At 40.9% G+C, this 12,088-nt stretch overlaps 1 protein-coding gene across 2 annotated transcripts in view; it reads right to left on the bottom strand.

The window, feature by feature from the left end:
- Positions 1–470: 470 nt before the first annotated feature.
- KATNAL2 (katanin catalytic subunit A1 like 2) overlaps positions 471–12,088 on the bottom strand; it is a 28,363-nt gene continuing 16,745 nt past the window's right edge. For both annotated transcript variants that reach the window (XM_058823956.1, XM_058823957.1), the window contains exons 11-16: positions 11,826–11,944; positions 9,674–9,765; positions 8,014–8,124; positions 2,254–2,416; positions 942–1,044; positions 471–610 (exon numbers count right to left, since the gene is read on the bottom strand). In XM_058823956.1, coding sequence (XP_058679939.1) covers positions 471–610; positions 942–1,044; positions 2,254–2,416; positions 8,014–8,124; positions 9,674–9,765; positions 11,826–11,944 — 728 coding nt within the window. The remainder of the gene's footprint in view (positions 611–941; positions 1,045–2,253; positions 2,417–8,013; positions 8,125–9,673; positions 9,766–11,825; positions 11,945–12,088) is intronic.

Here is a 12,088-nt window from a genome sequence, read left to right as displayed (position 1 = left end):
TAATTTCACTGAAAACTCCTATTTTGTGTTTCATTAAGAAGGGTGCAGGTCTCTGCTGGGAAAGCTACACTGACTGTGATGTTCTACAGAGTGTCAGAAATGGAGAATTACACAAATTGTCTATCTGCTTTTAAACTTTGCTCCAGTTCTACCAAAATCTGTCATGAATAAAGACTGGAAATCAATCAATCAATCAATCAATCAATCTTTTAAGTCTTTATACATAAAATTAAGGCTGCAGGCTTTGTTGCATAGGATTGTGCCATCACACTAACTCCAAGAACTTTTTTGAATAAAGACTAACCACCACCCCTTCACCCACCCCTGCATTTTGAAAGTAAAGATTTCCCTCTGACACTTGTCACTGTATTTTGTTCCTTGAAACAAGAGCACTTCCTTCCCCATCAACATTTGACCCTTTGGAGGCCAGTTTGGATGGCAAATGGCTTGGAGGTTTTTGATTTCTCCTGTCAGACAGACTCAAATTCCCTCTGCCAGTCTGTGTACTTCTGGCTCAGATTCTTTGCTGATGGCTTGGTGTGGGTGATCACATCCAGGAAATCTGCAGTTGTGATTGTGTCCAGCTGGATCGTGGGCAAGTTACTGTTACCTGAAGACAAGAAAATTGAATAAATCCTGTTACTATTACCAAAAGACACTTTTTAATATCGATGCCTAGTCCAACACTTAGTGTAGGAAAACAACAGACTAAATGTAGTGAGATAAATAAAAAATTGCACTTATGCTGAGAGCACAGATAGTGACAGCTTTAAAAGAAGCCCTGATTTTTAGAAATTTAACAGGGTTTGGAACAGTAGATTTTAACACTTTCCCAGGCAGATATCAGAGCTCCACCTGCTGGAGTTAGAATGTTCATTCCAAGAGTTACAGCAGGATATCAGCATTTCCCAGGCCAGATTCTCTGCTCAGAGCTGAGGTACCTGGCTGATGATTTTCCAGAGCATCAAAAATTTTTCTCACTGGTCTCATGGCTGCCTCCTTGCACACGAGTTTTATGTCTGAGCCAGAGTATCCATTTGTTTCCTGTGAGGGGATGAGAATGATACATTACAGTTCATGAATCAGACATAAATGGAATTTGCAGGCATATATATTGTGTATGTATTTATATCAATATTTGTGAAGTCTCTTGCTGTCTCAAATACACATCTATATACACACAGAAACACACACAAATATTTTTTTTTCGTACTGTCCCCTCAAATTCAGTAGCTTGTTATCCTTTGCATGCCTGCAACATCTCATAGGACCAAGAAAAATACTGGGTATTTTCTTACTAAATGACAGCTTTCTGTAAGGGAAATAAAACCCACCTTTCTGAGTCCATCCTCAGCTTTGCAGTTAATAAAATAAATTTATTCCCTTATGAGCCCAGAACTGAGCAGTATTGTCTCTGTAAACAGATGTAAGAATCTCAGCTGCGTAAAGTAAAATATTTAAGGGCTGGGACCTTGAGCAACCTGAGCTAACTGAAGGTGCTCCTGCTTACTGCTGGAAGTTGGAACAAGATTATCTCTGAAGTCCCTTACAGCCCAAACCATTCTAGGATTCTGTTTCCAAAGAATCCAGGATGTGACAAAGGGCTACACGAAGGAAGCTGGGGTACCTAGTGAATCTTTTTGCTGCCAAATGCTCTTTTCTGCCACAGCAGTGGAGCTGTGACAAAGCCTCCCGTCACAATTAACTGTTCATTACCCTGATGAATTGGAAATGCTCCCAGCTTGGTGAGAGCAGTGATAAAATCTGCTGTTGCTGGATGTCTCCCTGTATTTAAGGCTGAAAAGCTGGGCCAGCAGAGAGGGCCAGCACACACCGTGTTGCACGCAGAGCTGCGTGATGATGGCGATTTCCACTTGTGTGTGTGTCTGTGTGTGTGTGTGTCTGTGTGTGTCTGTTTCTGTGTGTCTGTGTGTGTGTTTGTGTCTCTGTGTGTCTGTGTGTGTCTCTGTCTGTGTGTGTGTCTGTCTCTGTGTGTGTGTGCGTGTCTATGTCTGTGTGTCCATGTGTCTCTGTGTGTGTGTGTCTGTGTCTCTGTGTGTGTCTGTGTCTGTGTGTCTCTGTCTGTGTCTCCGTGTGTCTCCATGTGTGTGTGTGCCGTGCCCAGCGCCGGGTCCCACCAGTGCCGCTCTTGTTGGTTCCCAGGTGAGCTGAGGAGGTGCCTAGCTCCCTGTGTGGCAGTGTCTGCACGCTGAGATGCTGTCCCAGCCCTGGAGCAGCTGCAGCCCTGCCCACCCGGCTCAGCAGGCTGTAGTCCAGCTCCGTCCGGAGCTTGACGCCGCCGCTGTTGCTCAGAGGGGGCAGCCAGTGCTGGATCATCGCCCGCCGCGCCTCCTCGCTCGGCAGGTCCACCAGGATCCTCTTCTCCAGCCGCCGCAGCATGGCAGAGTCCAGCTCCCTGCAAGCACAGGATAACAGGCAGCATCTCAGCGTGGAGACGTGGCTTTGACAGCAACACCCTCCCCTAGCTGTGCCAAAAGAAAAAAAAGGGTTAATTATCCAGAGTATTCCTGTTCAGTGATATGCTACTTGTGATAGCAATGCTAACAATAACAATCAGAAGTTGCAGTTTCCATCCTTTGCCCTGGTACTCATCTGCAGCATGTCTCATAAGCAACATCATCTCCCTTTCCCCCTCTGCTATTAAGGAGTCACTACAAATTGTCTGTCTGGGGCACTCTCAGGACTAATTAATTGCTACTTAGTAAGGGATGTTCAGTGGGTATAAAATCCAGACTGAAGGTCTTGGATGCCAGGCCGTGTATCATGGCAGAACAGGACACCAAACTGAGACTCCTCCTGCAATACAAATTATAAATAATTGTTTACATTATTTATATTTTTTGACTTTTGTTTTGTTTTTATTTATATTTTCATAATTATAAATAAAGAGCCACAAAGGACATTATCCTTATGAAAAATATGTGCAGGATGAACACACTGGATAAATGTGTCAGTGAGCCAAAAACTCTGATTCTGTCAATGTCAAGACTGGTTATGATATTTTGTCTAAAAAAGAGATAAGAAAAACATCCTGTACCAGTCTTTCTCTACTGGCCCCATTCAGTCACAGACTCATTATTCCAGTTTAAAATATTATTTAGTCCTCATACCTGGCAAGAAAATCTCGTCCACTTCAAAGTTTCTTGTACAGACAGAAGAAAAGAAGCTCTAAGCATCATTTCCACCTGTGCTGGCACAAGGAACCAGCTGCTGGAGGGTTCTACCTGCAACCTGGGACTGCAGATACACTTAAATCTGCCCCATCTCCAATTCCCTGGGTGAAATATTTTTCCCAGCAAGGTCAATTTTAAAGCAACAAATGGAGTTTCTTCTTTCCTTCTAAAAGGAAACTCCCTTTTAGTTCACAGGGAGTTCAAAGCCAGCTCAAGATGGATTTGTAGCCCAACACCAGAGCTGATTTCTGTCACCTTTGGTGACTTGTCCTTATTTTTTTAATACCAAGTGTTTCTATGGCATGGCACATGATTAAAAAAAACCAACAAAAAAAACAAAAAAACAAACAAAAAAAACCCAACAACAACAACAAAAAAAACCACCAACCAAAAATGGGCTCCCAAATCCCCACACAGGTGGCTGCCCAATCTTAGGATGCTTGGCTGTCAGCTCTGCAGGAACAGAAGTGTCCCTCTCCCACAGTGTCATGGTGTGGGAGACCTTGTTCCTCATACACTGATCCAAACAATGAGCACACAAATCAGAAAACCAGGAGCCCAGAGGATAACAGGAGTTCACTCAGATCCACCCTTATGCTCATAATCAAGGCCTCAGAAGTAAATACCAGAATTTGTTAATCAACAGCTGTTGCTATATTGACAATATTATTATTGCTGGATTGATATTATTATTTTTTATGCTGCTTCAGGTGCTGTCCAATGTTCAGTGCAATGTCTCTCGCAGAGGGTCCCACCCAGCACAGACAAAGAACCGTGTTAGTCTCCTTTCATCTTCCAAATGTATTTTTCAGCTCAGCTTCTTAAAATTGCCTTGCTTGGCTGGAAATAATTACTCTGGCTGAAAATCCTTCGCTGTTACTTAGCCATATTAATACTCACATTAACATCATCTGTGTAAAGAGGGCAGAAGTTCTCAGGGTTTTAGAGGTGCCCACACAGGTACTTTAAAAAGCCTTTGCAGGTGAAGGACAACCACAGCCAGCCTCTGCAAATAGTCTGCACATCCCCCAAATGACATTTTCCATCACTCCTCCTGCTTCAGGCCCCCAAGAACACAGACTCATGAGCACCCTTAGCCATGTTCTGTAAGTAAGTCTCCAACAGAAGTCTCTGCTCTGCCCAGAGGAGCTGTGCCACAGCTGCTCTGTGGCTGTGCCATCCCCAGAGTGTTCAAAACCAGGGTGCTTGAACAACCTCGTCAGTGGAAGATGCAAGTGGCAGGAGAGCAGAACTAGATGTGCTCTAAAGTGTCTGCCAACCCAAACTACTCATTCTGTGATTCTGTGATTCTGTGATTCTGTGATTCTGTGATTCTGTTTATCCAGAAGGTTACGCTGACCTGTTGGCTGAAGAGGGAAATAAAGAAACAATGTTTTTGTTATCTTGAGTGTTTAGGTTGTTGCTGAATTGTTTTGTCAGTGATCAGATGCAAGGTTAAGTGATATTAACCAGAGCAGAATACAAAGCACTGAGCCAACCTAAATATTCTCTTAAACAACAGCCAATGGGAGTACTGAGAGATGCTCATGAAAAGATAAACAAAGCTCGACAAATCCATAAGATGGATGACTTTTTGCAATTAACATTAGGAGGCATCACAGATTCACAAAATGGTTTGGGTTGGAAGGTAAGAATCTATCTGTGTGCACCACAACTTCACCCATCCTGAGGGTAAGGGTTAGAAGAAAACAGCACTGCAATGAAAACTGAATTAAATGTGCTGATACACTAGGAAACATTCACTCCATGATTAAGGATCTCTTTATTCCTTCACAAACAAGACCTATATTTTATTTAATGACATTCAACCATTTCAACAAGTAATTTGTTAATAGAAACACCTTGCAGATGAGCAGCAGAAAGCAGGGCTGGGCAGCAAGCACAGGCTGAAGAGGAAGATCAATAGCTGCAGTGCAGCTTAGGACAGTGTAAAGAGCTTTGTTTAGGCTTCTTTTCATTCCTCTAAAAGCAGCTTGGTACCAATTTTTTTTTCCCCTGATCAATAAATATCTATGTTAAACAAATCTCTTGAAATCCAGCTTAACAACAAACGTTTGCAAGAGCACAGGGCAGTGCTGTGAAGCCACAGCTTAGGTTGCAGTAGGCCTTATGAAATTTTGTTGTGAAATATTCCTGTGGAGATGAAGTCTAGGTCTGACAGTAGGAGCTAAATGTCCTCATGCTCATAAAAATAAACTGTAAATATATAGTTGGGATCCTAAAAGAGGTTTAAAACCTGCTGACCTCTCTGGAGGCAGATAATCCCAAATTCCTCAAGGCTGGAGAACCCCAGTGATGTGACAGTTCAGGCTTTCACCAGGCTTTCCATCCTCCTCAAACACCTTTCTAAGCATTCACCCAGCCCCTTCTTTAAGCATTTTCTCTGTGGTAGGAACATTTCCACCAGACAAGAGAGAAAGTCCAAAAGGAAGTTCTAAAGTCTCAGGTATAAAACTTTCAAAAGTGAAACCCCAGCTGCCACTCTTGTTCTTGACACAGACTTGACTGCTTTCTTTCAGGGCAGGTCCCTCAAAACAGAAACCTTTTTGTTTTTTTCTCAACCTTTAAAAAAGGCTGTCATTTTGGATGTTTCAAGGAAGCAATTTTGCAGAAATTAGAACTTGAGTATTTAAAAATAATCAAAAATCAAATATATAAAATACTTAAAACTGAATTCTGTGTATTTTACACAACTTCCTAGAAAGCTTATTGATTGTATAAGGGTAAAAAAACACATGCAAAAATCACTCTGCATGTATAATTATCTCACAGGATAATTTAAGAGACCACAGGTGCAATGCACTGCTCAGAGCTTCTTCTGAAAGGGCAACCATTCTGCAATAATGTAAACATTTATATGTATTACTGACAGAGAGATAAATGTATCAATACTGTATTAATTCTCTTTCAAACTTAACTGTCCACACAGAGAGCAGTTATTTTTTTCAGCATTTTCTTACACAACTGGAACACAATTAAATCTCATTCAGTTCAGTTCCTTTTATACAGATATTGTAACAAAATAGGGAGGATTTTGCACTGATTTAAATTCATGAGTTTGTCCAAGACATAAATCCCTGAAACCAACATACAGACTTTGCTATTATGGCTATTAAAAAAAAAGCCCATTGTGGCTCTGTAGTCACACTTCTGGGCCAGAGTAGGGACCAGCCTAACTTAGAACAGCTAACTTCTATGCAAATTTTAGATGCACAGCCATTCTTTTATTTAAAGAGCCTGAAAACCCTGGACAAGACAAGCTAGGCTTACCTGCCACACGGGACTGATTGAAAATATTACCTTTGAGCCTCAATTCTCAGGCAAAAGCTCCACTTCTGTTGTTTAATTCTACCTGCCTGTTCCCTGGACCTTTTCAGCCAGGCCTGACAAAAAGGGGATCAGCTGACAAGAGGAATAAAATATTACCACAGACTTTGTGAGAGAACATTTGGTGATATGCACAACCAAAATGTGCATTTGTATGTTCAAATAATACATGCTCTAGGACTTTAGACTTTTTTATAAGTACTTAAAAGGAAGCAGCTGTGGTTACACACCCAGTGACATTCAAGACACTCCCAACAGTCTGCTGATCACAACCCTGAGCTCTCCAGTCACAAAGAGAGGATTTTCCAACATTTGTCCCCATGGCAACTTTGTAAGATTCAGCCAGAAATCACTGATGTTGAAAAACAATCCATGAAGCCTGTGTCTTTGTGGGTACAGAGCCCTCTCTGGCTCCCAGCTGGTTTTAGGTGCCCTGCTCTGTGTCTGTCACACTGCAGAGCTGGGCAGGTGTCATATCACGAAACAAAGCACCTCTAAGCCAAATTTCTAGTTTTGCCACTTGAAATGCTGCTGAACTGCTGCTCACATGAGGTCATTCCATGAACACCCCCCACTGGGGTCCAACAAACGACTCCCAGACCATGGCTTGAAGTTCTTTGGAAACAGGACTGCTGTCTTCTCCTGTTCTGACCCAGGTGAGAAGGAGACAGACCCACTGCTCTCCATGTGAGAGGGGAACAGACCCACTGCTCTCCACGTGAGAGGGGAACAGACTCACTGCTCTCCACGTGAGAGGGGAACAGACCCACTGCTCTCCACGTGAGAGGGGAACAGACCCACTGCTCTCCACGTGAGAGGGGAACAGACTCACTTAGCTCCATGTGCCCTTAGGGACAAGGGTATCCACAAAGACCTCAGTGCTGTGAGGATCAGCAGCTCCTCTCCTGAGCATTCACTGTCGTTACACTACAAATGTTACCTCCCTTCCTTATCCTCTCCAACTTGTCTTGTTCCTAATACACATCCTGCCCAGCTCAATGAAATTCCACAGTTCCAATCTTAAACTGTTTTTTTCTTCTATATTAAATTCTGTTGAAAAAACTGAAGAATTTTGTCCCTCAACTTTTCAAAGTCACATTTGATACTAATAAAATCCAACATTCCTATTTATGGAGTATCCTTTTAAGCACCAGATGTTTTAAGCACCTTACAGTTCCAGGCTGAAAACCCTTCTTAGCTTAAACATAGTAAATAACTTGCCTATAAAGTCAAATACTCCATTTTAAATATTAGCAGCTGGTACGACCAGCATATGTTGACTTTATTATGGATTATTCTCATGTGACACAAATAGCAAGAATTGAAGAGTTTAAAAGTAAAAGCTCAAAATTAATCTTTAAATGCTTTAACCAAATATCAAGGCTTTTTCTGCAGAAGTCTAAATAAAATCTTTATCTGTGCTTAGAAGCTCATGAAAATGTATTCAAAATGTACTCTCTGGATCTCTTACCATGGCAGATTGGAAGCTGCTAAAACAAATACAAGATCATCAGATCGGGCCAAGCCATCCATCTGCACCAGTAATTCTGTTTTCATCCGCCGACTTCCTTCGTGCTCACCACTACCAAGATTCAGAGAAATGGTATTTGCTCAGTGCATTAATCATCTTTATTTATACAGTGTCATTCACAGCAACTGAGCCCTTGTCACAGTTTTGCCCCAGTTCAAAGCATGATTAAGCTCCATTAGCTAACATCTAAGCATTAAAATCAAGCTTTCTAATCATTACTTAAATGGACTCTTTTCAGTGCATTAAAGCGAGGAGAATTCACTATTACTGAATCCAAAGAAAATATTTATTTGTTTTTTTTCTTCATGTTAATCTCCATGCAAGACCAACATTTACTGCAAAATAGCTAGGGCTCCAATTGAGTGATTGACTGATTGATTGATCTACAGCAGGGAATTCTTACAATGTGATAGTTGCCATTAAATAACTGGTACACCTATCTCTTCAGGGTAGCATTTTGCTGTGACTGAATCTGAAGTGGCCACAAGAAAATAAAACTACTACTGAATTCAACATTTTGCAAAACGTTCTATCAAAAGAAAACAGAAAAATACACCATACTGATATGAATTTAGAAAGTGGCAGAGACCACACAGAAAGGATCCTTCTTCCAAAAAGGAGAACTTAAGCAAAGTGCTAAGAACTCTGGCCCCAATACAGATAATCTGTTTTGCAGAAAACCAGCTGGAACTCTTGGTTCCAGATGTGAAGCTCTTGGAAACTCCTGGATCAAGCCCAGGGAAAACATCAGGACCTTAGATGGTAAGGGCTGCAGTTCAGGTTTAATGACTTATTTCTGCAAAGGCATTCAAACATCAATGCCAAGTCAGTATTTAATAAGTACATGTAAAAATAAGTACAGCATCGAGGATAAAAGTCCTTATTAGAATATATAACCCAGTGATGTTAAGGAGAGCTTTTAAATGTACATATGAAGGACAAATTTGGCTAAACATTTGCATCTAAGTGAGAATGACCAGAAGTAGCATCTTTGTCCCATCACAATAGGACATACTCTATTTACAAATAGTAAGCATACAATATAGACACACAATATAATACATATAAAATGATCATGTAATTCACTGCACATAAATGATAATAAAATCTCCTGTAATAGGTTCCTAATGGTTGTAACAATATTTTTATATTTCTCTGGCTTCTTTCCCATCCCTAACCTTTTTTTAATGTGTTTTTAACTGAAAATTGTCTTGAACCTTGGATTCAAGTAACAACATACTCTCAGTCCTGCAATGGGGAGTCCTGACAATGCCACCAAAATCTGTCACTAATGGAAATGCCATTCCACTGTGTACACTCCCTATTACTCTGCTCTGCCTATGTTCTAAGTGCCACAAAATAAGCTGCTTCTTACTTACCTCTAACAATTCACCTGTTGTTTCCCTCACAACTGCCTTTTATTTCCATTTCAAATCCCTTTAAAGTACAACACACCTGGTTATAAAGCCCTGCACCTCTCTCCTTCTTGCTGTCCCTGTAGCCCCTTGCTAATTCTCACAGAAGCTCTCTTGCTTCTCTGCCGTGACTGACACAAGCACTGCACCTCTCACTTTAATCCCAAAGTGGTCCCACCAGTTACCCAGGAACAGTGCCTCTCTGACTCATAACTGACTCCAGCTCATCCAGGAAAATTGTGGAAGGAGCGTGGTACCGGGCGAGCTCAAACAACACCTGCCAGAGAGAACAGTAAATGTGAAAGAGAAATTGACACAAGAAGGCACTAAAGTGAACTGGCATGGAAGACAAATTAACAGCACCCACATCCCAGGGGATATCTGCTGGAAAAAAGCTCTGGCCAGGCTGAGGGTCCCTGAATCCTCTCAAAATCTGAGAGGTTTGTAAAGGAGATATAAAGAACACAGCCTTGTAATCCTGTCTTTATGTGTAAATCTTTCTGTCTAAATCCTATCAGAGTACCCTGAGAATAATGGGATAGAAGAAAATGATCCATCAGAGGATTCTGGGAACTCCTAAATTGTTACTGAGATTAAACATGTGCCTTTTGTTGTTGCTCCATTTGTACTTTTTTTTTTTTAAATAAGGATTTGAGGAAAAAAAATGCAGGTCAGCTGAAGCATAATGAAAGAAAATGCACTGATTCTTTTGATAAAAATCAAGCACTCATTTTTTTTCATGATCAAAACAAACATAAATTCCTTGAACAATCACAATTTAAAAAATGGACTGAAAGCTGAAACAAAAAATGTGGATCTGCTCTTTGGAGAATGAAGCTTCATCTAATTTTCCGTAAACATGAAGAGGCCTGTGTTAGGAGTAAGAAAACACTGTCAGTTCTTCTTGAGTAAAGTGGTTTTTGAGTTTTTAGATAAGTATCAGTAACAGTATATTAGTCCAGCACTTTTAAATCTGAACACTTGAAAAAATCAAATTTTAAAAGATACTTTTATTTTTCATCACTTTGAGCATGAAACACAGAGTTTAAGCCACTTGCCCAGAGTAAGAAGTAGACCATGACCAGTATACAATTTTACTAGAAATATAATGTATAAAATACATAAAATAAATAATATATAAAATACAGAACTACCATGTAGAACTAAGCAAAACAGGATGAGAGGATGTGCCTCCAAATGACCACAAACCCCATATATACTTCCCCTTCATCAGGCACATGTGAATTTAGGATATAAATTCACACAATACTTTTCTTAGAGCTCTCCTGATCAACAACCTTACTTCATTTTTTGATTCCACTGTAACTTTAATTCAGGGTAAAAAGCCACAAATTCAATATAAATGCATGTGCTGCAGCATGTTCACAAAAACTTTCTGTATCATGGTGGCAGAAACCAGATTGTCCCCACACACTCCTGCCAGAAAAGAAAATTCCAGGAAGCTACTGAGACAGATGTCAAGAGAATCAGTAAGAGAGAAAGGGAATGTCAGGAGAAAAATATGCAATTTTAAAGGACAAAGGAGGGAGGACGAGTAAGTGTGCTGCAGCCATTGCCTACATTTCAAGAGAGACAAACAATACAGTTTCCAGAGAATAGTTTGCTGTGGTTATTTTTTTCCAAGAGCTCTGCATTTACCTGAAGTGCAGCTCAAGAGATGAGGGTAAGGCAGGTTAGGGGCTTGTGGATTTCCACTGAGCTAGTGGATGTTATGGAGAGATTCAGATGGGCAAAGATGCTGCACACGAACGCCTGAACCTTTTGTACCACAGCTGAGCCATGCTAGTTTATACACAAAAATGCATTTACCCACTTGCCAGCAAACTACCTTTCTTGAAACAACATTACATCTGCACTTGACTGGAAGATGTTTGTGACAAGGGAGTTCTTTGCCCATTTCATGCCACAATGAACAATTAGGAATTTGGGGATCTAAATTACATTTTGCAGGGTGCCTAGGAGCCAACCCCTGCAAAATGGATGTGAAGTGCTCTGAAGAGGTCACTAAGCACTAGTTTGGAACTCTGATGGTCTGACTCCTGATCAGGCAAAGATCTTTGCTGCCTGCAGAACATCTGCTCTATCTTACATTACAGAACTGAAGTCCCACAGCAAGAATCCATTACGAGATGTCTACAGAAGTGATGTTATTCCTGCTTTCAGAACTAGGTATAATCAAAGTCATGTTTTGTCTAAATTCAGGAAAGATTATGAGTACCAGAGGAACACTTGTCTCCAGTTCTGTGCTGAACCCAAGTTCTTCAAGGGGGAATGTGATGTTTGCTAAAGTATAATGCATGAGAGAGGAATTCTTACCCGGACAAGTTTTTCTGAATCACCCCTCCATTTGCTGACAATGGTGGATGCTGATATGTTGAAAAAGGTTGTATTGCATTCTGTGGCAACAGCCTTAGCAAGCAAAGTTTTTCCAGTACCTACAAACAACAGTGTTTGAGAAAACCACTCTGCAAAGGAATAAAATGTGAATGTTTGAATAAATTCCCCTCATCCTACTACCAGTCAGGTAAAACTAGTAAAAAACTCATAGGATGGTTTGGATTGAAACACCTTGCAATGAC

This window comes from Ammospiza caudacuta, chromosome Z (genome assembly GCF_027887145.1).
Source record: "Ammospiza caudacuta isolate bAmmCau1 chromosome Z, bAmmCau1.pri, whole genome shotgun sequence".
NCBI classification, from domain to species: domain Eukaryota; kingdom Metazoa; phylum Chordata; class Aves; order Passeriformes; family Passerellidae; genus Ammospiza; species Ammospiza caudacuta.
The sequence above is the reverse complement of the archived record's forward strand: the minus strand, read 5'-3'. Positions and strand labels throughout refer to the sequence as shown.